Here is a 26,725-nt window from a genome sequence, read left to right on the forward strand (position 1 = left end):
GCTAAATTTCTGGCATTGGAATAAGACTTTATACTATTATTTTTTTCTTAAGGAGAGACTGCTTGGGTATTAAGATAGGACAGAAAGCCAGTCTTAAGGCAAGGTTGAGAAAAGTAGAAGTCATATGGTAAGAACAACAGAGCAAGGAGCATGAAGTACTACTTTCCAGGAAGGGGAGAACATTTATTTGAGAAGAGGGACAGAAATTGGAAGAACCCTCCTCATCATTACTGGCTTTCCCATATTTTCTTTTCAAAGAATGGTAGATTTTAATAAAAATATCCACAGGGGACATGCGACACCTACCTTTTCCAGCAGTTGGCGAAGCTGCCGGCTTTTGGCATCCCGGGAACACAGGTTTTGTTCTGGAGCAACCACTGTGCAAATGCATCGTCCGTCAGGATCCTGTGCTGAGCTGTATACTTGCCACCCTTCTTTGGGACTAATCTGAGTCTGAGGAAATCAACAGCAGACACACAATTATGGGATAAAGAGAATATGCGTTTGTATCATTTTAAGCAAAGCATCTTTTTGATATAACGTTTGTGTTTTTATTCTTTAATGTTAAAAAGGAAGAGATGAAACAATTCACATAGGCAGCAAGGCTACATTCGGTTACACCTTCCTTATTCAGTGCCCAGAGGGAGAATCTTTCTTTTTCTTTCAGTTCCATATTATTAACTATTTTTTCATCCTATACCACTTCCTAATGCTTTCTGCATTTTTGGACATTTTGATGTAACTTTAGAAGTGTCTGCTAACCACTTAATCACATATCACCAGTGTTTCTACGTAAGATTCATTAGCTTGTCTTCCTCAACAGTAAATGGTAATTAGTAGTATATATTTTTCTGATGTTTGTTCATGTGTGATATTCTGAAGCAAAACCTTATCTCAGAGAGTTTCCCGTTTATTGAAGGGTCACTTATTAATAAAGATGGAAGGGTGTCATATGAGAATATAGAGTAAAATAATTAGATCAGCTTTGTTTAGCAAAGGATATAGAGTCTCAGAGGGGTTAAAGACAGTATTTTGATATAGGCTGTCAAATCGATCCTCCCAAATTATTTCTGTGCACTTATCACCCTGCCCCCTTAGACCCCTGGCTTGTCGTGGCGTTCCTGTTCTGCCGCAGTCTACCTTCTATTTGTATTTCTAGTTTTACCTCCTGTATCTACCTAGGTTGGAAACTGCTTTCCAACAAAATTGGCCATGTGTCCTGAAAGCGTGTTGCCTTGATTCATACTTGTGTGTGTTATTGTGCTTCTCCTGCTTGGAATCCCTCCTTTATAAACCCTCAGGTCACCCAGTGCTCATGGTTTCTCCCCGTTCTAAAGGGTTGTCGATACTCTTCACTAGGCACTTACTATGTATTATCTAGTGTTGTCATTTCATGTGTCTTGTTTTAATAATTAGTCTATATCCAGCTGAAAGATATAGTGGCTATTTCCTATCTTCCATATCAAGTACATTCTATCAATTGCAAAAATAAGTAGTTCACTTTTTTTTGTCTAGTTCTTTTTTAGAAAGAACTCTGCTTTAAACATACATCCTCCATTATTCAGTCAGAAGTTGTCATGGATGCCTTGAAGCACCGCCCAGAGAGGCACTCCTTCATTCTTCCAGCCATTGAGAGTATCAGTGGCTTGACTTGAGTTCTCTCAGGGATGGCCAAGGCTGAAGAATGCTGCCTGCTCAAGGTCAGGCCCTCTTCCCAGGGACAGCTCACATCCCTTGACTTGCAAGGGTACAAAGAAGGACACTAAGAAGCGGGAATTATTATTATTTCCATTTCACGGAAGAGAAAATCAGTTAACCTGCCTAAGAATGCACAACTAGTATGTAGCAGAGCTATGTATGAAGCCAGACCAGTACTGTCCAGTATAAGTATGAGAGCCATATATGTAATTTTAAATTTTCTAGTAGTCAGGTTTAAAACCGTAAAAAGAAACAATCGAAATTAACTTTAGTAATATATTTTATTTAACCCAGTATATCCAAAATATTACCATTTCAACATGTAATCAATATAAAAATATTCATGAGATACTTTACATTGTGTTTTTCTCCTTTTTTGTACTGTCTTTGAAATTGAATGTGCATTTGACCCACTTCAGTTTGGACTAGCCTCATTCCAGGTGCCCAATAGCCACAGTGCCCTCCTTACTGGACTGTACAGCTAGTCTTGCTTTTAATTCCAACACTGCGACCATATCGATATGATGCTGGGTTTCCAGATAATTGTCTTCCAAGTTCAGTCACGTGGATTTTGAAAAAAATCTGCCTAACAAATGTTACATAGACAGACAATCCAGTTCACTTCTGAGTTTCTTTTTCCTGTGGAATGTCAGATAAATCAATGCAGTTGATTTATCTGGCTTCTGGCTAAGCTTCTGACTAAGCTCTGGCTTACTCCTACAGCTAGGACCTAACATTCTTTAGCATTCCTCTGTCTTTCCTGCTATAGTTTCCAGGTAATCAGCAGATAGGAGAGTATTTCTTAATGACCAGGAGAAGAGGGAGATGAATTTTGTCTAGAAATGAAGGTATTTAATGAAACAGGCTGGTGGGACTAGGCCAGGGAACGATGAAGGAAGGGCTGAGGGTCAGAGCTGAGATGGAGCTGGGAACAAGGATGTGAATGGAGGCCAGCAGAGAACGATCTTGCATGATGTCCAGTGTTACTGGGCTGGTCTGTTTGCCTTTGGACTGGAGTGTTTTGCTTGGTAGGAAGCAAATTCTTAAAAGGACTGAACCAGGCTTATTTCTGTCTCCACAGATCTGCCATAGTCTGTGGGATCTTCTGTCTCCTGAATTTACAGCAGAATAGGTACAATCTGCTTATTCTCTCCCAGGCCCTGGCTCATGACATACCATCAGCCGACATACAGTTCTTTTTCTTTTCAAGGGCTTTAGAGGTAATCACTACAGGGTGCTTATAGGCATTCCAACAACAATCGTGGGGAAACTATAAGTTACAATCTCAAGAAGCTCATAAAGACGTCATGTCCTTGTCCTTGATCTATAATGAAAAGCAAATGGTGCCAAACCTATCTTTTAGTCTCCTTTTTTCAGATAGTTCATAGAAGTGGCCTGTGCTGCCTTTTATTTATGGAGTAATGGATTCATTATTATTCCTTTCCCCTCACCTCTTCTTTCTAGCATTTATACCTGAAAGAATAGAAAGATATACTTAGAATTATCTATTATTAGAATCAGATAGGATCTGAAGATTACTGTGTTATTCTTTCTGTATTAAAGGAGAAAAATGCAAAGAGATGGTCTACAGAATGGACATAGGAACAGCTTAGCAGAGTAGTTTCAATGATATAATTAAAGGTTTAAGCCCAGTAACAGTATGGAACTAATGTATCTAGACATAGGTCCTGTAGTTTCAACTAGACTTCTCTCAACATTGGACACAAATCTCAAATATGTCAGAAAATTAAGGCTTGTTGTTAGAATAAATTTAGCTTTTATATAAAAGAGTGAGGGCCACCCAGTTACAGTATTAAAATATATTTAACAGCAGTGCAAACACTGAGCATTAAAGCTGGCATCATTAATATTGATGTTCACTTGCCAAGTGTTTGGCTAACCAGTGAGGAGCTTGTCATGGCAGGGCGAGGTGTCATTGCTGTCTGGAATGAGGGAGGCAGAGAGGTGACTAGGATTTGATGTTCATTTAGCATTCTTCCTGAATAAAAGTAGACTCCAGTCTTATTTGTGCTTTCAGTTGTCTTCTTGTAAGAATTACTGAAAAAAGCCATGGCCTTATCTACTACAGAGTTAATTTGAATGATCTCAACTACAACAAGTTACCTCTTTGGCAAGAAAAAGGTAGCTCAAAAGAGAAAAAAAGCTAATATAAAAGATGAGTGCTTGGGACTTTCGTGAGTTTTGATTGAGACTTCTGTGTCAGAGTTAGTGATAAACAAAGGATTAGAGCATCTCTAGTGCTTTCTTTTAGGGCATCCATACTGGCACTGAAAAAAGGATTCAGATAAAACCAACCTCAGGTGGAAAGAAATAATTTACGTGTTTTTTTTTTTTGATACCAATGAGAAAAGACCTCCTCTCATTTTAACTGATAAGAGCAATTATTTTAGGTGTCAATAAAACTCATGTAAAGTAATAGCAAACATTCATGGGGCTCTGGCCATGAGGTTGGCAGTTCACATGGATTATTGCCTTTGAGTATCACAACTCTGCAGACTTGGTGATGTTATTCTGCCCATTTTATAGGTGAGAAAATTGAGACATAGAGACAGTGAGGAACTTGCTCAAGGTCACACAGGGGGTTATCAGCAGAGCTCAGATTTGTACTCGCACAGTCTGATTTCAGAGCCTGAACATTTAACTACCACACTGCACTGCCAGTTATCTGAAATTCCCTTTTGTATATGATGAAGATAATCCTGGTAGCATTTTCTGAACTGCTGTGCAGCTGAGCACTTGGACCTGGAGGGTGCACAGAGTTTGTTACGATCCAAAGCATTGCTAATCAGTGATTACTGATGCAGTTCTCTTTGAACCTTTTGTGTTAATTAGAAGAACTAAATGAACTATTTAGCAGTTTTTAATATTACAAAACTCATGAAATATTTAAGAACGCTCTAAATAGAAGAATTAAAATGATAATTTTAACAATTGGATTTCAAGTTTGTGTTCTTTGCTTATAATTTAATTACAAATCTGTGCTTTATAAATATAAAGCTCCTATGTGAGAAGTCTCCCAAACTTCAGGGGCTTGTTAACCAGAAAACAAAGATCCTGAGGACTAAGGTAAAGGTAGGAATAAAAATATCTTGTATCTCAGTATGTTTTTCTTTCTGTAAAATCCCTTCTCTTGTATTAGGCTCACTTCTTTTGAACCAACTACCCTCAGAAGCAGACATTATCTTATTTTATTTATGAGGAAACTAAAACTCAAAGAACTTAAGCAGGTTTTCCCAAGTCACCCATTTAGTAAATGTCATATGTGGGCCTTAAGGCCAGTTTTCTCCAAATGTCAGAGCAGTGTTCTTTATGTTCAGCCTCTGCAGATACATGCAGATAGATGGTCTACATCCATTCACAACTAGCCAAAAAAACAACTGTTTTAGAGGAAATGCACCCAGGCAGGTGGAGGGGATTACCTAAACTATGGAAACAAGTATCAGTTAACAGCGGAGTAGTTAGCAGTAAAGGCTTGGCAAGACACAAGTAGAGGGGCAGGCAAAGGGGCAGAATTCTGAAAACTTTGAAGAGCACTAAATCAGCTGGTTGAACATTGCTAGTCTTATGTTTTATGCTGAGTTTCTGGGCATTTCATGAAAGTACAGACTGAGGCAAAAAGGAATAAAGGATCTAGCTACTGAAACTGGTGTACAAGGCAGGGGAAAATAAAGCAGGAAAAAAGTCCAGTACTAAAACCTACTAGATTTAGAGTGGAGATACTGAGTGATGAAAACCCCTTACAAATTTTCTATCTGGGGATCGGTTTGGTCTCAGAGAATGAAATGTGGTTTAGCATGCTAATGGTTTTAGGTTGTGGGGAGAGAAGAAATGTGAGGGCAGGAATTACAGAGATGTTGACAGACCACGCTAAAAGAAGCTGTGTTCTGGAGGATGTGTTAATAAAGATGTCACTGCACAGCAGTTTTCTTCCTATTTCTTAGGGAACTGAAATAAGAATTGTATATTCTTTACTCAAAGCAACCTTAAGGTTCTAAGAAAAACAACTATAAAAACAAACAAAAACCCAAAGATACCATCAAATTTAGGTTAATTGATCACTTCTGCTCATATTCTGGAAATGACACTGACAGAGTTGGGGAGGATTTGGAAGTCATATCTGGTCCTCTGTCCTTCCGCTCAGTGACGCTTCTCCTGTATATTCTTCTGGTGTTTGCACTTGAACTCTGCATGGTAGGAATCTCACTGCTTCATAGGCAGCCCTTTCTATTGGTGGCAAACTGAAGGACTGGATCTGAACTTTCTTTGTAATTTTCCCCTTTGGCCCTACTTCTGTTCTTAGACAAGAGTAAGTCTACTCTCTTACCATGTCAAAATTCTGCTCTAAAAAGGTGATTGTCACATTCTCTGTGACTTTCAAGAATACCATTCTGTTCTCTCATCCATCTCCTTACTTTGTTTAGTTGCTCTTTCACAAAACAGGCGTTGCCTAAGGATTTGGGAAGAGACACAGAGGTCAGTTATCTTCATCCAGGACTGAAAAAACTGGTGAGTTAAGGAACTTAGAGAGTATTGAGTTTGTATGAGGGCATTGTACTCATTTTCAAGAACTTAAACCTGACTAACTGATTGAAGTAGTTATTTATGAGGGGAAGCTGGCTGGACATTCGAAAACGTAGCAAAACAAATCGCTTATGCCTCCAGGTCCCTTCGAGGCCTCTTCCCACGCAGCAGTGGGGCTGACTGAGAACAGCTGGTGTCTGCTGAATGTCCTCTGCTTGTTTAATTGCTCTTTTCCAGATTCTTCCTGGTGTGGAGTCCACAGCGTGGGGGATTTCCCAGACGCTCAGCCTCAGGGGGAAGTTACTGTGCATCAGAGAGAAGCGCCAGAGGGAGCCTGCGCTTTCTGAGAGCCCAGGCTTTGCCTCTACAGACACCAGCTCCTCCAGAGGGGCCCAGAGGTAGATTAGAAGGAAAAGCAAAGAAAGGAAGCAAGGCCAAAGAGGAGGATAAAGGAATGCTTCAAAATTCTGAGAGAAACAAGAGGGAGCTTATTCCCCTAATAAGGAGCTATGTTTAACTACTTACTAACAAATATATCCTGGAATATTGAGACAATCAAATGCATGTACATTGCCTATTTCAGAGATACTTGCCATAAACAGGTTTAATTGCCTTTAATGATTAAAACCCTATTTTTCTTACGTTTTTCCCAGACCATTTGAAACTACCATTCTAAAGAAAGACTGCATTTATATTTGTGTAAATCTGCATTTTTCACTATTTTCACATCCCACAAACACTCAAATACAAATTTTAAGACCTACACTATTTGTTTATTTATTCATTCATTTATATATATACATATTTATTGAAGTATAGTCAGTTTACAATGTTATGTCAATTTCTGGTGTACAGCATAATTCTTCACTCATACATGAACATACATATATTTGTTTTCATACTCTTTTTCACTATAAGTTACTACATGATATTGAATATAGTTCCCTGTGCTATACGGTATGAACTTGTTTATTTTATATATATTAGTTAGTATCTGCAAATCTCAAACTCCTAATTTATCCTTTCCTACCCCCTTCCCCACCTGGTAACCATAAGTTTGTTTTCTATGTCTGTAAGTCTGTTTCTGTTCATTCATTCATTTTTATTTTTGAGATGTATACACAGTTGCAGGCTTATACCATTCATACTGTCTAGAGTGAGAACATAGGGAGAGAAAACTGGGAAAGTCTGGATAGCGTAGTTACACCTGCTGGGAAGGGAGCTGTTAACCCTGCCGACTAAGGACAGTGAGGTCCGGGGTCATGGGAAACCCCCTGAGCAGGGCAGAGAAAACCCAGCGTGGCACCAAAGACCAGGAAGGGCAAGGACGAGCAGTTTGGTGGGACGACTTTCCTGTCGGGACTGCAGTCAGTCCTTCCACCCTCGGCTCTGCCATTGACCAGCTGGGGGAAATCTCTCTCTTTAGTCACTCAGATATTTTGAGTCAGTCTTCCCACTTGCAGACTGAGGAGGTTGGATTAGATCAGTCATGTTTCCAACTAAACTCTTGAGAGTTCTAAGATTTCTGTGGAGGTATTTTGACTAGAAGGGGTTGACTGTGTGGGGAGGGAACAGATGGTAGAGGCCCAGGAGATGCTTTTCCCCCATCATTTATTAGCTCACCCATGACCTGTTTTACATATTGGATTTTCACTTCAGATTTCATTCAGCAAATATTTATTCAGCGTGTATTACATAAGATTTAATTTAAAAAAAAAAAAAGGCACTGCTGCCGAAAATAGTGTAAAAATAACTGGCCTGGATAGTTTCTAAGATCCTTTCCAGCATTAAGATTTTATTATCTTAATCTAGGAAATACAGCTTCATTTCATTTTTCACAATGAGAATCCTAAAATATGAACAATTATCTGAATAGTTAAAGTAGGGAGATTACTTGTGTACAGTATGCCACTTCTGTAAAACATGCTCTCACACACACACACACAAATAAATCTTTTGCAACCTGATTTCTCCATTCCACTGAATACCGTAGTACAAACTTTTCTGGATTCTGTTTATTTTTTGTCACCCAAAGGGAGATTCAGTTGTGTTAGAACAATCATAAACCATATCAATACTTCATATATTTCAACCAACAGATTACCTATCACAAAGTAAAGAAAATGAATTTACTTTAAACTCACAAGAGGGCTAGAAGAATCATGCATGATTTTGAAAAGCTGATTCTCCTCCTTCAGTAACAAATAGGAAATAACCAAACTAATATCTATTCACACAAAAAATACAAATATCAAAGCCCAATTACTAAGTTTGAAATATAACTTATTTGTGAATTTCTTAGTTTAGATTCATTTCCTGAAAGAGTTAATTCAACTAAGCTGTTACAAACCACCAAGTACATGAACATTGAAGCAATTTGGCTCAGTAAATATTAACTAATATAATTTTCTTTGTTTTTAATTGTTGATGCCATATCATGCTTTCTTCGTAACTACAAATCTCTTTTACATCCCTCCTGCCACATACATCATGCAGGGAAGGAGGGGAATCTCAGTAACAGAGGTGCTGAGGTACCTTAAGGGACTCAAAGGAGATGAAAATGTAGAAGGAGGTCAAAGTATGCCTTGCAATGCCCTGCGCACTGGGTGAATCTGGCAAATAATGTAATTAATTTGATCTGACTCTACTCAGTTAATTACACATTGATTGATAGTGTAATTATTAGTAGTAACTGCAAACAATCCTTGAAAATGGAGAGTTGCTTTTCTTTTGGAATCTGACTTTTTCTGATCTACCAGAGTTATCCAGTGGTAAAAACAGATAAAAAGCTAAAGAGCTCCGAATACTAATTTTTTCTGTACCTTTTATTTGATAGCAGGGAAATTGTTTTACCAGGACATTCCTTCCATTTGACTTTGTAAATTTCTATTTGAAAAACCAATAGTCTTCATTTTTATTTGAAATATTTTAGAGTATTGCTTGACTAAACCACGCTTCAAACTATGAGAAAAGAATTTGTTATAATGTGGGAAGTGTTAAAAAGCCATTAATTGTAGGTGAATGAAGACTACAGGAGTTAGACTTGTGACAGAAGTCTTTATAAAAAAAGTTAAATACAGGGAGATGATCTTATCAGGCAAGTTTTATATTGTTCATGTTTCTTAGCTCTCTTAAAGGTTTTTTTTTTTTTTTTTTTTTTTGATCTGGCTTTAAATTGGTGAGGGTTTTTAAAATTCATTTATGCTTAAAAGAGGTTGGTTTCTCTGACTGAATGCATTGCAAACAGTCACAGGAATTGAATTCCAAGGAAGAAACTGCTATAGTAAAACTAGATTAGCTCGAATATACTCTATAGCATACTCTATAGGAAAAATTATGGGGTTTTACAGATGTTAAAAGAAGAAGTAAATAAGAAACAAAACATTTTAAAATAAAGAATCTTTCAAAACCTCAGAATAATATAAAGCTTTTCATTCTTAAGAATTTAAAGAGTCTAGTATTACCTTTCATAGCCAATTTGTCAGGCATTTCATTTATTCTTTGATGTAACTTTAAAGTGATCATAAAGAAGTATCTGTGACTAAAGTTATCACATAAATATTGTATCAATTGCAATCCCAGCCTTTGCAGTTTATAAAATAAAGCCCACTGGTTTAATGCACTTACTTCCCGAGACGGCCAACCCCCACTCCAGTGACTTACTAAGGTATCTGGCGTTGATAGCCTCGTGGTGTTCAGTCCTACCAAGGATGGGAGAGTTTGGGACATCCAGTTTGAGATCATTGCCATGGTACTGAGCACAGCGCCAAGCTTCAGCAGTGGAGGACTCATTGCTGTGGAGCTAATGAGTTTTCATAGTGACTGATTAAGATCCCGGTGCTGGGCTGGCAGCGGGAGGCGTGACTGCAGCACGCCACATCTACAGCATGAAAAGAGATCAACTTCCCCAGCTCTCATCATGCAGGAAAGCCCACAGAACCTCATTCCCCCTCCCTCATGGGAAGTGCCCTGCTCTTTCTTTTCGTCCTTTATCTGGTACTTTCCTGGATCATCCAACAAAATATTCTTGATAGGGCTTGGCTGGTAATTGTTAAAGCAGAGGTTGGAGGGAGGAGGAAACAAGCTTTTCCTGCTCCAGTATAGTCAGCTGCCGTCACCAGAGTTCACTGCCTCTGAGATCTCTACCAGTATAATCAGCTGTTCTTTATCCTTCGTTAAAAAAATACACCCCTAAATTGAGGTCTGTCAAAGCGCGCATTTCAAACACCAAACTTAATATGTTCAGGTTTTTCTGAGTGTGCACAGAGTGCATTTAGGCAGAACACGAAAAAGTCTGCAAAGCATTTCTAAGATGACTAGATGTTGAGTACGAGATTTTTTTTAAAATAGTAACCTAAAATTAGCATTGTTGCCTCTTAAAAAAATTGTCAAAGATTAATAGCTACTGCCTGTGGAGAACGTTACCCTAGGCACCTTACGTGTGTATAGACGGAAAAGGCAGCCTTGGAGAAAAGCTTCTGCTAAGGAAATTTCATAGGTTCCCAGTTTTGCTTTCCTAATGAGTAGTTAGCAGTTGCTCAGGCACACGGCAAAGGCAAATGCAGTTAACTCTGTTTTCATCTCGTGAGGAATAATAGACTGATACTGGAAGTCTGTGTCATGAAAGAACATGTGACTTATTCAAAAAGCACAGGACTTGGATTCAGGGAGTCCAAGGGTCTAGTTCCTTGTTCTCTTTTAGTTAGTTGAGTGGCTGGCCAGTGAATTAAAATTCTTTGGCTTCAGTTTGTTGTTTTGTTTTTCCTACGATAGGTGATCATTAGACTCCATACTGTCTAAAGCCCCTTCTAGCTTTAAAATTCACTGATCTGTTTATTAGAGTTCCGTTGGCAAATGTGTATATTGAATTTGGGGCTTATGGGTAATTTTATTATTTTCTTTTTACAAATACTACAAAATTGCCCACATCCAAGTCTCAGGCCCCGAATGGAATAAATCACAGGCCATTGTCTTGTATGATATATGTGGTTTAAAATAAAAATACAGAAAGAAGATACGAAGGGAATTATGGCTGAATGAAAATTAAATGAAAAGGAATCTGTTATAGAAAGGAAAAATATTGCTTTGATTCCTTAGGAGAATTCTGGAATTGTTTGTATCTGGAATTTTCAGCCAAAGGTACATATTTCTCTTAAACAGTTTTGGCAGGACAGATAAAGAGAGTATCTTTAATAAAGTTGAAAGAGATACATATTTATAGAGGTATGTGTGCTCTTTATTCTCAAATACCACTTTAAACTGGATAAATACTGAGACTCCTCAAATCTCCCGTGCATATATTACCTTGAAATCCAGAATTTTTTTTTCCCCTTCAGAATGCATCCAGATGATTTCAGCTGATTGTTATTTTTTAATTATAGTGCTCAGAAAACCAAATTTGTCTTTTTCAAAAATCATATCTTATGAGAAACTTAAGATGAAAGCTCAATAGTTAATTAAACTTAGTATTCAGAGCATTCATGGAAAGGACTGTGAAATTTTACATTAGTATTGTAATATGGCAATAACAAAAAGTAAAGTGAATTTACAAATTTAGTTGTTTGAAAAATCACTTGGAACACTACCTGATTTTAATGAAGGAGAAGAGTGTCTTTTTAAGAGCTTAATTTCCAAATTTGAAAGCTAATACACACGCAATTACTGGATAATTTAAGATGCAACATGGCAGATGGTAATTATACTTATTAATGAACTATCAGTCAACAAAACAATAGAATCTTTAGAAGAATATAGGATTAATGTCAGGGGAAACCAGTGCCCTTATTTGCAAATTAAAAAGAAAGGATGAAACGAAAAAAATACAACATAAATGGAAGCCTTCTTGCAATTTCTCAGAGATGCAGATACCTACACTAAAGAACTGAAAGAGAACAATAGAGAAAGTTTATGATTCAAGAATGTTTAGGAGAAACATAAAAGCTATAAAATATGTTCTTTCCAAAAAAAAAAAACCAGGTTTAAATGGCACACATTGAAATAGAAGAGCTCAAATTGTAATGATTATTAGTTGTGGGAAATAAAAATAACTATGATTTGTGAAAGGCTAAATAGTTTGCATTGTTCTCATAATCTAGTGAGTTGATTATAATATCCATTTTATAAGTTGAGTTCTAGTTTGCAGTTGTGGGACATGATTATTTTATGTAGATGTAGCAACCCTGTTCAGGACAAGAGATTAAGTAGTTACAGAAGTTCCACTAGCATAGTGTGAATGGTGGTGGAGTCAGTAGCAAGGTGTGGAGCTGGAAATACTAGCAGTGAACAAGTACCAAGGCTTCAAGGTCAGCCAAAGACGTTTGCACATTATCTTGTATGTAATTCAAGAATTTTAAGCAAGGCTGTGAATTCATTAGCTTTTTTCTCTCAAATTGTTACTTTGGCATTTTTATGATGCTGGATATACAGATGGGGGTTGTAGGAACAGCAAAGCATATCAGAGAAAGGTCGCTTAAGAGCACACATTCTTATAGTTTACGCAAGAAATGATGAGATCCTAGAATAAGAAACTGTCAGTGAAGTTCAAAAGAATGGATTTGTAAAGAATTGGGGTAAAATTGATAGCACTTGGTGATTGAACAGATGTGAGTGATTGAACAGAAGTGTGGGAGAGAGAGTTACTTGGGGGAATTTTCGGGTTTGGAAATTTGGACAGTAAATATTGTTCATCAAAATAAGTAATTCAAGTATGCCTTTAGAGAGAAGATAGATTTCATTGTTACATACTGGGTGTGAGTTGCATGTGGTAGAGAGAGTTCCTGGATGATACTGTACCCAAATATGGCATTCAGAAAAGAGTTAATTTCACTAGACCACACAAACTTAATGGCTTAGTGAAAAGAATATGTCTTACATCACAAAAAATGGTTAATTTTGGAATGCGCAGTCTTAAAACTATCAGTGATTTCATTTAGACTTTAATTCAAGATAATCTCTAGGCTTAATTACTTATGCATAATTTCCTATACATTTTTCTTTAAAAATAACAAACAACTTCTATTTCTAGTAAATAGTGAAAATATTACTAGATCTAGTAATCTTACAGAATATGTGACCTGACTACATACTTATTTTCTTTTCAGAATCTCAGTGTGGATCAATAACTATAAAACCTACAACAGAGTATTATTTCTCATGGAATGCTGAAAGGTATTGATTAATATATTTACTCATTAGGTTTTTTTTTTATGGTAGCCTATCTTTTTATTATCCAGAGTATTTCATGATAAGCCTATATAATAAATAATAAGGAAATAAATAATGATCAAGAAAGACTTTAGATAATTTTATGTAGTATTGGCTTGGCACGTTATGTCATTGGACTTTTATTTTTCTTTGATTTGGAGCACAAAAATTTAACATTCCTTTAATGCTCAGTACAATTCCTAGTTTGGGGGCTATTTGTATGGTAGGTGTGTGTATTGGTTTCTGGGGAACCCAGCTTGACAGAAAGGTTAAACCAAAGCGATCTCTAGAAAAAATAGACTCAAGCAAGTAGCAGAAATAGAAGATTGGCATAAAGTAGAGAAAGAGGCTTAAAGTTTATGTTGACTTCCTACTCGGTCACAGTGGATGAAGAGAATAATATAGCTTTTTCCAGTGACATAAAGTCATTCTGGGACTGTGGAGCTAGTAGTCCAACTTAAAATAGAGAAAAGGGACTGATGTTCTTGCTTCCTTTCTCACTGAAAAGTCAAAGCAATTGCAAGAGAGCTTCCATATGATTCCACTACCATACCTACCTGTCCATCTCACCTGTGCCCAGATGACTTTACTTTTTCTCCCATTTCACAGGTAAATTGTTCATGTTCCTAGATAAGGTTGATTCCTCCCCTGTGCACTAGATCAATATCTTTCAGACTGTCATGGATAGGAATTACCAGGGTCCCAGAGTCTTAGGTCCCACCTTGAGAGTGTGGCTTATTGGCTCTAGCATAGGGCCACATAATTTGCATTTCTGACAGTCTCCCAGCTGATGGTTGTTCTGCCATTCTTAGACTACCCTTTGAGTAGACTGCCCTAGAACACACTCATTGCATCTGCTCAAAGACAATTCTCTCAATCGTCTCTTTCTGACATCAGTAACTCTTCTCACTTTAATGAATCATTCATAACAGGATACAAACACCACCTTATATCTCTTATTTTAAATATAAACTAGTAAACAGTACTTCCATAATCCTAATATCTTTCCATTTATTTTGCCTATTTCTCACTATCCCTTTGTAGCATACATTCTTGAGAGTTGTCTGTACTCACCATCTTTAGTTTCTTTCTTCGTAATCAAATTTTTGTTCACACTTCTCCACTCCACTGATACCACTTTTATCAAGGCCACAAAGGATCCCACATTGCAAAATCTAGCCGTCAGTTATCAGTCCTCAACTTTCTTGGCCTATGGACAGCATTTATCAGACTTTTGCTTTCTACCCCCTGAAATAATTTCTTCACTTGGCTTCAAGGATGCCACATTCACCTAGTTTTCCTTTTACTTTCAGACCTGTCTTTCTCAGTCTCTTTTGTTGATTCTTCCTCATCTATATGCTAATGACTCCTAAATTCATTTCTTCCTCACACACCTCTCCTGTCAATTCAAACCTGTACATCCAATTATCTAGTTGACATCTCCACTTAGATGGTTAATAGACATCTTAAATTGAACATGTTAAAAAATGAGCTCCTGATATGCCTTCCACATCTCCAGCAAACGAAACGAAAGAAATAAAACCAGAAAACTATATATATGCAACCATTTCTATAGTCGTCCTCATTTCAATTCCATGGTTCAGTTGGTCAGGCCAAAAGGTTAGATTTCAGCCTTAACTTTTTCTTTTCCACGTATCTTGTCAGTTTTATCAGCAGGTGTTCTCATCTCTACTTTCAAAATATACCCAGCATTCAACCATTTTACACCGCCCTCGCTTCTGCCATGCTGCTCCAAGTCATCTTTTATTACAAGAGCCACCGTTATTGATCTTGTACCAAGTCAGTCCTTTTTTAACCCCCTTACCAGAGCAATTCTGTTAAATTATAAGTCAGATTATGCTATTCCTCTGCTTAAAACTCTTTTAATAGATTCCCATCTCACTCATAGTAAAAGTAAAAATATTTAGCATGAACCTTAAGGTTCTACATCATCTAGCTTCCTCTTATTTCTCTGATCTCATTTCTTTGTTCATGTCACTGGAGTAATTCTGGTACCTCAGAGAGGCAAGATACTCTTCCAACTCAGGGCCTTTGGATTTGCTCTTCTCTGGTGGAATTCCAGTCTCTCAAATGTCTTCTCACTTTCTTTTTAATTTAAAGATCACTTTTTCATAAGGTCTTTGCTGACTACACTATCTCAGATTTCTTCTCTATTCATCTGATTATTTCATGCTGTCTTTTGCTGCTTTACTTTTTTTCTCCTTAGAAGCTTACCACCAGTTAGGATCCTATATATTTTAATTATTTGTCTTGTTTATTATTTGTTTTCTCCACAAGCTCCATGAAGGCAGGAATGTTCCCTGTTTTGTTTGCTGGGATATTCTCAATGCCTGTAAGAATGCCTGCTACATAGCAGGTTCTCAGTAAATATTTATTAGACGAATGAATACATGAATATATTACTGTTTTATTCCTGAACTTCCCTCATTTTAAAAAGGAGACTGTTTTCAGCACAAAAATTAAAGTAGTGCCCCCCCCACTTTTTTTGCAAAATGAGCCTGTGTAATGTTACTGCGTTTTTGCATTTGTCTTTCTATGTGTGCATGATGAATGCATGAGTAAAAGGATAGTATAAACATAAAGTTAAGAATGCTTTTTTTTTTTTTTTCCAAATTTGAGATTTAGAATGCAAGCACTTTTGGTCTAAGCGAAGAAGTACTGTATCTATCTCTTGTTCTGACTTCTCTTGATAAGCCTCAAGTCACTGGAACTCTACAAAAATATGAAAGCAGTCTTCTCTTACTCTTGCCTTTGGCTAATGAAATTTGTCTCTAATAACATAGGGAAGACAGAAGAGACTGTAGGCTATGGAAAGGATGAGTTTAAATAAAATGAATTGGAGAAGATGGAGATCTGAGTGTCCATTCACTCCAGTCCCCTTCATTTGGCCCTTGGCAATCAGTTAGGGACCACTTGTAGCTTCTAGAATTTAGTGCTTTACCATTCTTGCCTTGAGGTTTCAGGGTTGTCTTAAAAGTATTCACTAATGAAAGAATGAATTTAGAGTGAAAAACGTTAGCAAAATTCTCTAAAGGAGAGATTTCTGTCTTCTCATCTTTGCCTTCATCTGTGAAGCTGACTGATGCTCTGTAAGCCTGGGGGATCCTCTGTTGGCAGCTGTTGTTGCTACTTCAAAAGAGAAAAAATGGATGTGTGGGGGAGGAATATATTCAGGGCAAACATGTTTTTTTTTTTTTTTCCTCTGACTTTCTACTCAAAATTGAAGAAGTGAGAAAATGTAACTCCAGGATTAGGCTAGAGAAAAGGAGGATGCAAAGTAGTGTGACAGAGACAGCCTCAGACTGTACTGCAAAAAACTTGTTTTGTATCATCTTAGTCATTGCCTTGCTCTGGGTTGTTTAACCAGGAAATAAAGAGATTAAACTGACTTTCCTACATAGTCCCTTCTGAGTACCGTACTTACGAGCTTGGTTTCTATCCTGAAGTCTCCACAGGCCCCTCCTCCCTCTCTGCTCTGACACCACTCGACTGTTAGCTGTGTGACCTCCCGGATCCTCGATTTCCCTGTATGCAGATTGGGGATAACGAGAGAACCTGATTCATTAGGAATTTCTGAGGATGAGATAAACATCTACGTATAAAGCACTTATCAATGGACTTGGCAAGTAAGGAGTTCTCAGTCATTGTTAGTCATCATTAGTCCAGTGCCTAAGATGTTTGTGTATCTTTTCCCCACTTTATGGAATAGAGAGTAGAGACTGAAATTGTTCGTGATAAGGAAGCAAAGATCATCAAACTGTCTGTGAATTATCAATATAAAAGTTTAGCTTTAAGAGTTTTGAAAGTGTAAAATATTGTTGGTTCTAGTATGGTTGGTTGATAGTGATTGGCCGATAACAGTATCCCGGAAAGGGTCTAAAGCAATACTCATCCCACAGGCCAGTCTTGAGGAGCTGCCTGTTTCAGCCTGTCTTTCTGGCACCATTCTTAGAACTTTATTTGTATGAATTCCTTTAATTCTCACACAAACCCTGTGAGGTCGGTATTATTACAATAACCAGTTTATAGATGAGGAACTGAGGCACTGAGAGGTTAAGTAAGCTAGCTGAAGTCACACGGCTAATAAATGGCAAGTTCCGTGTTTGAACCCTAACGTCACATTCTAAGTATGTTCCTAATATTATGTACACACGTATATGCACACACACAGACGCAATAACAGTATCATAGGAACTATTTATTTCAAATTTTAGTTTTTTTAAATAATTGGTATTATTTAGGGGAAGCATGGCAGTTTAGCCATTGCATACTTTCAGTAAATAAATGCTTAAAGCTAAGCACAGAAATTAAAAGTAACGTCTTCATTTATTGTGTTCATCTTTGACTGTGACAGAGCAGAGCTCTCATCAGGGAGTCACTGACTCTCAGGTAAGTGTTCAGTTGCTGCTTCGTTTTCTTTGGAATCTATTTTCAGATTTTTCTAATTCATCCAACTCACCAGGGCAGACTGAACTGTTAAATTATTGCGGAAACCTTTTCGGGAAGAAATTGTTTAGGAAGAGAAATCTCAGAGAGGTTGGAAAATTGCCTGGTGATCAGAAAGAAGACTGTTTCAGTGGTAGCATGAAAGAATAAAATTGGATCTTCAAATGTGCAATTTTCTGAAAGGTTGTTGTACATTGTTTCATATAGCTTATCTCCCTCTTGAATTTGAAATGCATGTTTAGCAGGAACCAAAAATCTTGTGGTAGTAAATAACCCCACACATCAAAGTATGAAAGATTACATTTGTAGCTTGCTTTTTTTAACAAATTCACAAACATTGTGGAACTATGCACAGTTAATTTGTATGTAGTAGCACTAGCTATATTATTTGTCAGTATTGTCTCCTCATCAGTATGTGTAGTCAAGGTTGTTTTGTGATTTGAAAGCTCCGGCAAACATAGTTAAACATAAATGTCTAGAGATCTGGGCTGGAAACAAGTCAGGCGTGCTTTGTCATTGAAAGTGTCGTGAGAGTTATGCAGTTTTATAAGAGGAGGTCAGAAAAACAGTTAAGGCCAGGTCATTAAAATAACCGCCACATAGATGAAGCTGTACAAATTCATTGCCTCATTCCCTTGTCCTTTTTTGTTTCAGTGCTATTAAGAACTGTTGACCTTATAAAAGCAGCTTTAGGAGGACATAAGTAACTTGACTTAGAAATAGTTCCCTTTGTGAACACTCAAGTAAAAGCAGTCCAGTGACATACAGAAGTATGAACTTGACAATGAGTAAGTAAAGGAGCACTGTGTTGACAAACGTCTTTTGTTGTTGAAATTAAATGTATGCTTTTTCCTGCTTAATATGTTTTGTTCTTTCCACATAGTCCATTTTAAATATGTATTACAGTCTGTTATAAAAGTAAGCAAAAGTTACTTGTTATTATCCTCTCATTGGCTTTTAAAGGCATTTATTAAACATTTATTAAGTACATTCTTTGGCCCAGGGACTGGACTGTCCTAAAATGCAAGATTAATATGATACAGCTTCATCTTTGGGGTCATTTGTCGATCTGGGAGCATAACAGAATATATAAACAGATATGTACATGTGAGCTGAATAGTTCCAATCTTACAAGTATAGAGATACAGTGGGGAAATAAAAGAAAAGGAGATGGGTACACCATGTGGTGAAATGGTCAGGAAAAACTTCACTGGAAAAAGGTAGAGCTTGAGCAAGTTTTGAAAGTTTAGCTCCTAATTTTCTTAATTTTTAACTGAGGGAAATGGACAGTGTAATTTATTGTGGGCCCTAAAATAAAATGAGATTTAAGTCATAAGGAACTTGGTTCTGTGCTTCAAATAGTAGAGAATTATATACTTCATCCCTTCCTTGGTCAAGGTGCATCATTTTTCCTAGTAACTACATTTTTACCTCTCTTCCAATTAATGAAATAAAATCATGATATTTACCTAAACTGTAGTATTATAAGACTACTAAGTGTAAAGAGATTGTGAAGAAAATATTATTATGAAAACAGGATTTTCCTTGAGAAGGAAGAGGGGCAAATAGTATTACCAAAGCTCTTGAAGAACCTTATGTTATCGAGAAAATAGTATTCAAAATTACATGCACACATCAGCAAGGAGTAGTTTGAATTGTAATATTTACACATAACCTGAGCCATAAAGCATATGGTTAAAATTTTAATTCTAGTTTAGAGGCTTCTTGTCAGGTGTCTGTGGAAAGGTGTGCAGACACAGGACAGCACCAGGAGCGCTGAGACGTTTGCCGTGACTGAAAGTGGATTTGTCTCTGCAGGGCATGCTCCCTCTCCCTTCCTCCCTCTCTCTCCTTCCCCCCTCCTTTCCCTTCTCCTTTCTCTCTCTCCCTTATTTCCTTTTTCTCCCACCCTCCTTTTCTTCTCTCCCTCCTCTCTCTCCCTTCATTGTCCTTCCTTCTCTCTTGTTCTCTTTCACTTTCACATGCGCGTCCTGCACTGAAGATGCAGGGGTTCCCCAGGCGATTCTGATGTGGTCTCTGTTTTTAACTGTTGCCTGGCTATACGGCTGCAAGTGAAGCACATAAATTCTGATATTTTACACTTCAGAGTTGGAAGTATTATGTTTTATCTTTCTGCTTCTTCGACGCTGTTTAAAACAAAACAAAATAAACAAAAGTTAACCTTTTCTAAGCCTTCAGACATGCCCGCTTAGGCTATAATTTCTGTCTTACTGCAGTCCATAAGGTTTTCAAGAAGTTACTGAACTTAAAACTGGAGACTGCTCATAACTGCTGTTCAGTAATGGTGATGCATCATTCATGTGAACCTCATTAATAGGTTTTCTTATAAGAGTGGTTCAGAAACATGCCTATGATAAAAAAGTGTCCTTTTTAATATGTTTTTCTGTCAATATGTATTTATTAATATCTATCAAAATACTTGTATAAGTTAGTCAGTAGTTTTCTATAAAATGGCACTTAGAATTATTTGAGCAGCAAGATTTGTTTCATGGTGAATCACTTATGCATTCAGCAAGGATTTATTGATCATCCTCTTTATGCTAGACACTAAATGCTAGAGGTTAAAGACTAACATAATATACTCATTCAGTATCTTAGAAATAAGAAAGAAATACATGTATAAGATAATTTCAATATAATGTGCTGTATGATTTGTACAAAATGAAGTGGGATGTAAACAGGTTAGTGTTCTGTGCTGGTGGGATAGAAAAGGCTTCAGGAGACTGTGGCTTAGATGGATTCCGTAGAATTTCCTGAGTAGATCAGGAAGGAAAGGCCATTCTACCCCAGGAACAGCATGTGAAAATGGACCACTGAGGTGTTAGAGATCACATGTTGTTCAGGGAGCTCTAAGTAGCTTGGGCTGGTGCCGGAGAAGAGTGCATGGTACGGTGGGAGGAGGGAGGAGATAGGGTTGGAGAGGTAGCAGGAAGCAGCAGGTGCTTGTGGCTTTCCAAGGAGGTTAGATCTTACTACAACTAGTCTTTCAAGAGTTGCAAAAAGGGGACTGGTGCCAGACTTGTTTGCTGTTTAGAGGAAGATCACTCAGAAAAAAAATATAATAAATATTGGAGAGAGTGGTAAGGAGAATGATGGCTAGGAGGGTAGCTAGGGGGCTATTTTGGGGCTCTGCTAAGAATTAGGAGGTATACAGAGGGAGTATTACACATGGACTCGGCACTTTGCATAGAATTTTGTGAATTACTAGATGTGGAGGCAAGAGATAAGGAAGACAAGAATGACCTCTAGATTTCACAAAATACAGTACTGCAGGAAAAGTGCTGGGGAATCATCTAGAACAGTGCTAAACATTAAGGTGCATGTTACCTTGAGACTCCCTGGGGGGTCTTGTTAAAAGGTAAATTTTATTTCAAATGTTGAGGGCAAGGCCTGAGATACTGCATTTTCAACAGGTTCCCAGGGGATCATCAGACCACACTTCGAGCAGAAGGGGCCTTGTGAGCCGACTCAGAGAGGGTAGAACTAAGTGAAGGGCCGATGTGTGTGGACATAGATCCTGTGTGATGAAGGAGGTACAACCAAGGAAAGAAAGAAGTCAAGCTTTTTAAGGGAAGGGAGAGGGAGGATTCCCAAACCACATGTGTCTCACCAAAAAAGGGGTTCAGGAGTTCCCACCATTCAGAGACAGCTGTTAGCAGAAAGCAGACATTTAAACTTAATACACATAAAGTGGGTCCTAAAATTTCTTGTAAGTAAAGTTATAGTTAAAATTTTATCTTGAAAAAAATAAAGAGAACATGGAGTAAAATAAATTATCTTAAAATTGTGGGAATATGTTAACTGAGCATGAGTAAAGAATAGATGAGGTCTTAATTTGTACGTGTGTGTGTGCCTATTTTTTTAAAAAAGTTAAATCATTTGGTTGCACAGCATAGTCATAAATAGATTTGTTTTGCAAAACTCTTCAAGGAGTTCCCTAATTTTTTCAGGGCTTCTTTTGAATGTTCCTGTGACATTCAAATCATTGTTTTTTGAAGAACCCGTCCGTAATTTCTCCCTTCAGTTGTTGAAGGGTATACATTTGCCAGCTGCCCTTCAATAGTCCCTTTGTATTTGAGCAGAGCAGTTCTCATAGCACTTGCATCAACTGCATGAAATCATGTGTCTTTTGCATGATTTTGATTAACTTCCATTATATTTGCATTGAATAGCATGAGATAATTGCCCCATCTAAAAATCAATGGTTCAACCATGCCCACTGTTGGGCATCCACTGTTAAATATGTGGCCACAGTTAGTAAATATTCCTGGGTTTTGATGGCTGTTGCTGCCTTACACAGCTTCACAGTGGCAGGAGTGAACGTGAGTAACGTGAACTCAGGGTTGACTAGAAAGTTAACGACCCATGTGCTCTGATACTGGGATGAATGGAAAAGGAAGAGAAGGATAATGCTTTCACAGAATTCACTCATTTTAGGCAAGTAGTCTATTAACTATATCCAGGAAGGTTGATGCATTATGTTTCAGCAGCTTTTGAAATTGAAATGCATTAGTTTGATGTGAAAATCTCATCTGTCAGGGAGGGATAATCAGGAAATATCTGGAGTTTTGGGTGTTGCCTGAAGTTGCCAGAGTTAGAGTCTCAATGAAGGCTCCAGGTATCTCCAAAGCCCTAGGAACATATTGGGTCCCCAGGGGTGCAAGCAAAAGGGAAACCCTGAAAAGTTGCTAACTGACAGTTGAATAAAAACAAAACTACCCTTGTGATGGGGCTTGGGAGGTCAAGATGTCTGGATTCTAATCCTGATTTTTCATTTAGCAGTACGGTGTGCCTGAGTTTCTTTTTCAGCTCCAACAGTCTCTGACTCTGTGTGCAGTGTTAAGAGCTTGGGTTTTGAAGTCATAGATCTGGGTTGAAATCCCAGTCCTGTCACTTACTGTGTGATCCTGAATAAGTTCTTTTCTGAGCCTTATTTTACTAAAATCTTTAAATTGAGGATTAAAATATCTACCGGTATGGTATAGTGCATTTGATCAAAGAGCATCAAGGACATAGCTCTATCTATACACTTATATCTGTATCTGTATCTGTATCTATAACAAAGTTAGGTTTATTGACTTGTTGCATCGAGAGAGTGCACACCAGAGGAACCATGGAGCATCTCACAAAGCAAAGGAAGAAACAGGGTTAAAAACAGGACTTGAGGGAAGGATGGAGTTTCGATAGTATTTAAATAGAGCAGAATTTTAATAATGCCAAAAAAGAACAAGGCTCTAATGTAAAGGAGTTAGCATGTGGCCTGAGCTGAGATGTGGACTCTGAATTCTGTTTCCTTGGAAACTACAAAGTTAAGATAAATGTTGAACATTGTGGCTGAAAAACACTTATCAAAGTTTTGTACCTCGGTTGAAAATTGACACTGCTTCGCAGTGTCAGAGTAACTTAAATCTTCCAGAAAAGAGTGGGCTGTTCCATTTTTACTGATCTGATTTCAAACAGCTAAGTCTCTGATAGTCTGTGATTTCGGAGAACAAAGTGTCTTAGCACTACATCCCCCAGTAAAGTAACAAAAGCAGTGGTAGTTGACTTCAAAGGCTGTTACTAATAAAACTGGAGAATGCATATGAAGTGCTGGGCACAGTTCTTGTCCTTGAAGTCAGTATTACTTCCCGTAATAAATCGGCTAATGAGTTAAATCGGCTAGTCTTCAGTCACTTAAAAGCACAACTTTGAAAACCTAACCATTCAATAAAAGGATAGAGTCCATTGCTTTGACCTTAGGAACCCAATGCTTTGAAAAGATGTCTGGATGCAGCATAATTACCTGTTGCCATTGAAAATACAGATTTCATGGCCCTGCATCATCAGAAATGCTACTCAGTGGGCTTGGAATAGGATGTGTATTTGCACTTTTCAAAAGCTCCTGGTTTTGATGCGCAGCCAAATTTCACAAACATTCATATAACCAAATGAGCATGAGGAAGCATTGTCACAGTATATGTATTGTTCTCAAATGGTTAGGGGGAAAGATTTAGAACATCAAAGAATATGGTTTAAATGTCATCTAGTCCAGATTTCACTCAGTATTGAAATGCACTTTGCAACATCCCTGCTACATGGATTTTTCAACCCGGATACTTTCAGTGTTAGTAAAATCAATCTTAGGCAAGTTGATGCTTTGATACTGGACATACCCTATCATGAGTAAGTCCTGTTGCCACTCAAATTCCATTCATTGTTTAGTTCTGCCTTGTGTTGTACCAACTGAGAGGTCTGCTTTTCTCTGTTACATGATGGCCCTTTAAAATAACAAGCTCCCTAAACTTGTCTTTTTCCAGGAAGGACATGCCCAGACTTTTTGACCATTCCTCTAATGATATGTTTCCAGGACTTCCACCTTCCTGGTTATTCTCATCTGTACACACTCTTGTTGGTCAATATTATTATACACAGTACAGAATGGAATTACCTGAGATATGCCAGGTTGGACTGATCAGCCTAGATTATAGAAGAGTAAAAAGTATTATTCATAAAAAAATGATGACACATTTTTCTTTTGTAGGATTAATACAGTTTGTTACAGTTTAAATATATTATCCTTTCCTTAAAGAATTATCATTATGACTGACATGAAAACATTTTCTGCTCTAACAACTGCTGTCTGCAGTCAAGTCAGCTGGCAAGAACATGGTAATTTTGCACCTGTAATATGTATCTCAGTGATGAATGGAGTTAACAATTTTTTCATCAGTCCACAGGATGATTTAAGATACACTATATATATATTTTTACATTGAATTTTTAAATCCCTTTAAGCAGTCACTATGCTGGGACTTCTCAAATAGCTGATCTACAAAGGATTTCAGGGTCTTACATTTTGGATCTCCAAGAATCCTGCCGACTGAGAATTGGACTGAAGCTCAGTGGGGAAAACAGCTTAGAGCCCACTAGTGCCTCTTCTCCTCTGTTTTATGGCTTTGAACTTTGTTTAAAAGTCAGATCTCTTCCCCTTCTCCTTACTCCAACAGGCTCAAACGTATTGGATTAGCTGGTCAGTTCATTTAGGAATGATGGCAATAAAATGTGAATTTAGGTTGGTTCATGTGTATTTTTCCAAATATTAATATTTTGCACCGTAAGTAACGGAAACAAAGTGTAGTAACACAGCTGAGCACAGCAAGCTGCAGTTGTGTGGTTCTTTACATGACGATACTTCACCTAATGTCACTTTCCCTGACTCGACGTGGATTTGCACTTTGCCGCTCTTGCTTCCAGTACCCCCAGGTTGTGCCTTTTGCTCTTTTCTCTGTAGCTGAACAGCCTCAGTATATCCCCACCTCCCTTTCCGTCAAGTTGCCTTCACATTTTTCTTGAAAGTTAAAATCCTATATTTACTGAAGTTATTTCCTTATTTATTAGAAACTAAGTTATATTTTAACCGTGCTCATATACTAGCACAGTTATTGTTCTGTTAATTCTCTAATCAAATGATAATAGGTTTGAGTGATCTGACATAACCCAACATAACCCATTATCCTGTAACCCTTCTTGGTTGTAATGCATGCTTTTGGAAAATGTGATATTTTCTTCAGGAATGCAATTTTGCATTTTATTTGCAGAGTGATCAGGACTTTTCCAGCCAGAACTGGTTGAGAGACAGTATGATTTGAGAGGTTTTGTGGGGCTGGGGTCCTCTAAGTCTTGAACAACTCAATGCCTGTGCCTCAGCGTCAGTGCCAATATGCTTCATTAAATGTGAAAATAGATGAATTATGAATAGATGACACTTTTCTCTCCCAAAAAATTGTAAGCCCCCTCAGTACCAATACACATAGAAGCTAGCCCATGCAAGTGAATTCTCAGGACTCCCCCATTTCTGTCCCATGTCAAGGCTTCTGTCCCATTTCACTCTATCTTAGCCAGTATGATTTTGCTTTATCTTTACTCTTTGGCTTTAATTTCTTATCTCAGGCCTCAAGTTGATCAGTATCTCTGCCCCTTCCATCTGTGGAATTCACTTTGCCTTTCCTTAGGTGTTTGCACCACAAACTTTCTGTGTAGTTTCTTGTTTGTTCTATCTTTTCCATCCCAGTTCCAAGCACAGTGGAGCTCTCTCAACCAGGCTGATGTTTTCAGCAGTGTCTCTGGTTAGAACAGCCCTGGTCAATCCTTGAGAGGAAATTGACTTAGAAAGACTCTGTCATGGGAGCACACAATGACATTTTTGATCCTGTGGGCTTACTTTCAAAGTCACTATTACTTTTCAATAAGGCTATGCCTCTTCAATCTATATCTGCAAAAGCAATCTATTTATTAGCACAAGCCCAAAGTGGAATTCAATTTATACTGCAGACCTCTAGGCCTTTGGTTCTTTTATAATATTTTTTAAATGTTACTTTATATTCTGGTAGATTCTCCAAGTATGTGTTATCTGTATGTGGGAAGATACTAGTACAGAAGGTAAAGGCACATTAGTTCTTTCAAATCAGTGGCAAGTTGTTCAGGAATGCTTTGTGCCAGTGCACCATATAACAAGTTCTTACTCTGAAATCGTTTGTCTTTATCCTAGCATATCTAACAGCCCCATCAAGTCACAGCCTGGACACATCCTGGGAGACACTGGCTGTGGTGCCATCAGTCCAGGGCTGGTAATGCTCACGTTGGCTCAGAGTTGGCAAGTTCAAGGACTACTAGGTCAAAACATGAAACTCCAAAACATTTTAATTTACTTGATTTGCTTTTAAAAAGACAATGAAGAGTTTTGTTTTTTTTTTAATTGAAGTCTCTAAGAATTCACATAACATTTTTAGTTGGTTGAATGTTTATGTATTTG

The 26,725-nt window shown here is 37.7% G+C and overlaps 1 protein-coding gene across 2 annotated transcripts in view; it reads right to left on the reverse strand.

The window, feature by feature from the left end:
• Positions 1 to 26,725, reverse strand: part of OLFM3 (olfactomedin 3) — a 173,271-nt gene that overhangs the window by 36,820 nt on the left and 109,726 nt on the right. The window contains exons 1-2 of one of the 2 annotated variants that reach the window (XM_010950458.3): positions 9,904 to 10,312; positions 307 to 453 (exon numbers count right to left, since the gene is read on the reverse strand). In XM_010950458.3, coding sequence (XP_010948760.1) covers positions 307 to 453; positions 9,904 to 10,032 — 276 coding nt within the window. In that variant the 5' untranslated portion in view covers positions 10,033 to 10,312. Of the gene's footprint in view, positions 1 to 306; positions 454 to 9,903; positions 10,313 to 26,725 lie in introns of those variants that run through there. The other variant, XM_010950459.3, reaches the window with a different exon arrangement.

Source organism: Camelus bactrianus, chromosome 9 (genome assembly GCF_048773025.1).
Source record: "Camelus bactrianus isolate YW-2024 breed Bactrian camel chromosome 9, ASM4877302v1, whole genome shotgun sequence".
Taxonomy (NCBI): Eukaryota; Metazoa; Chordata; class Mammalia; order Artiodactyla; family Camelidae; genus Camelus; species Camelus bactrianus.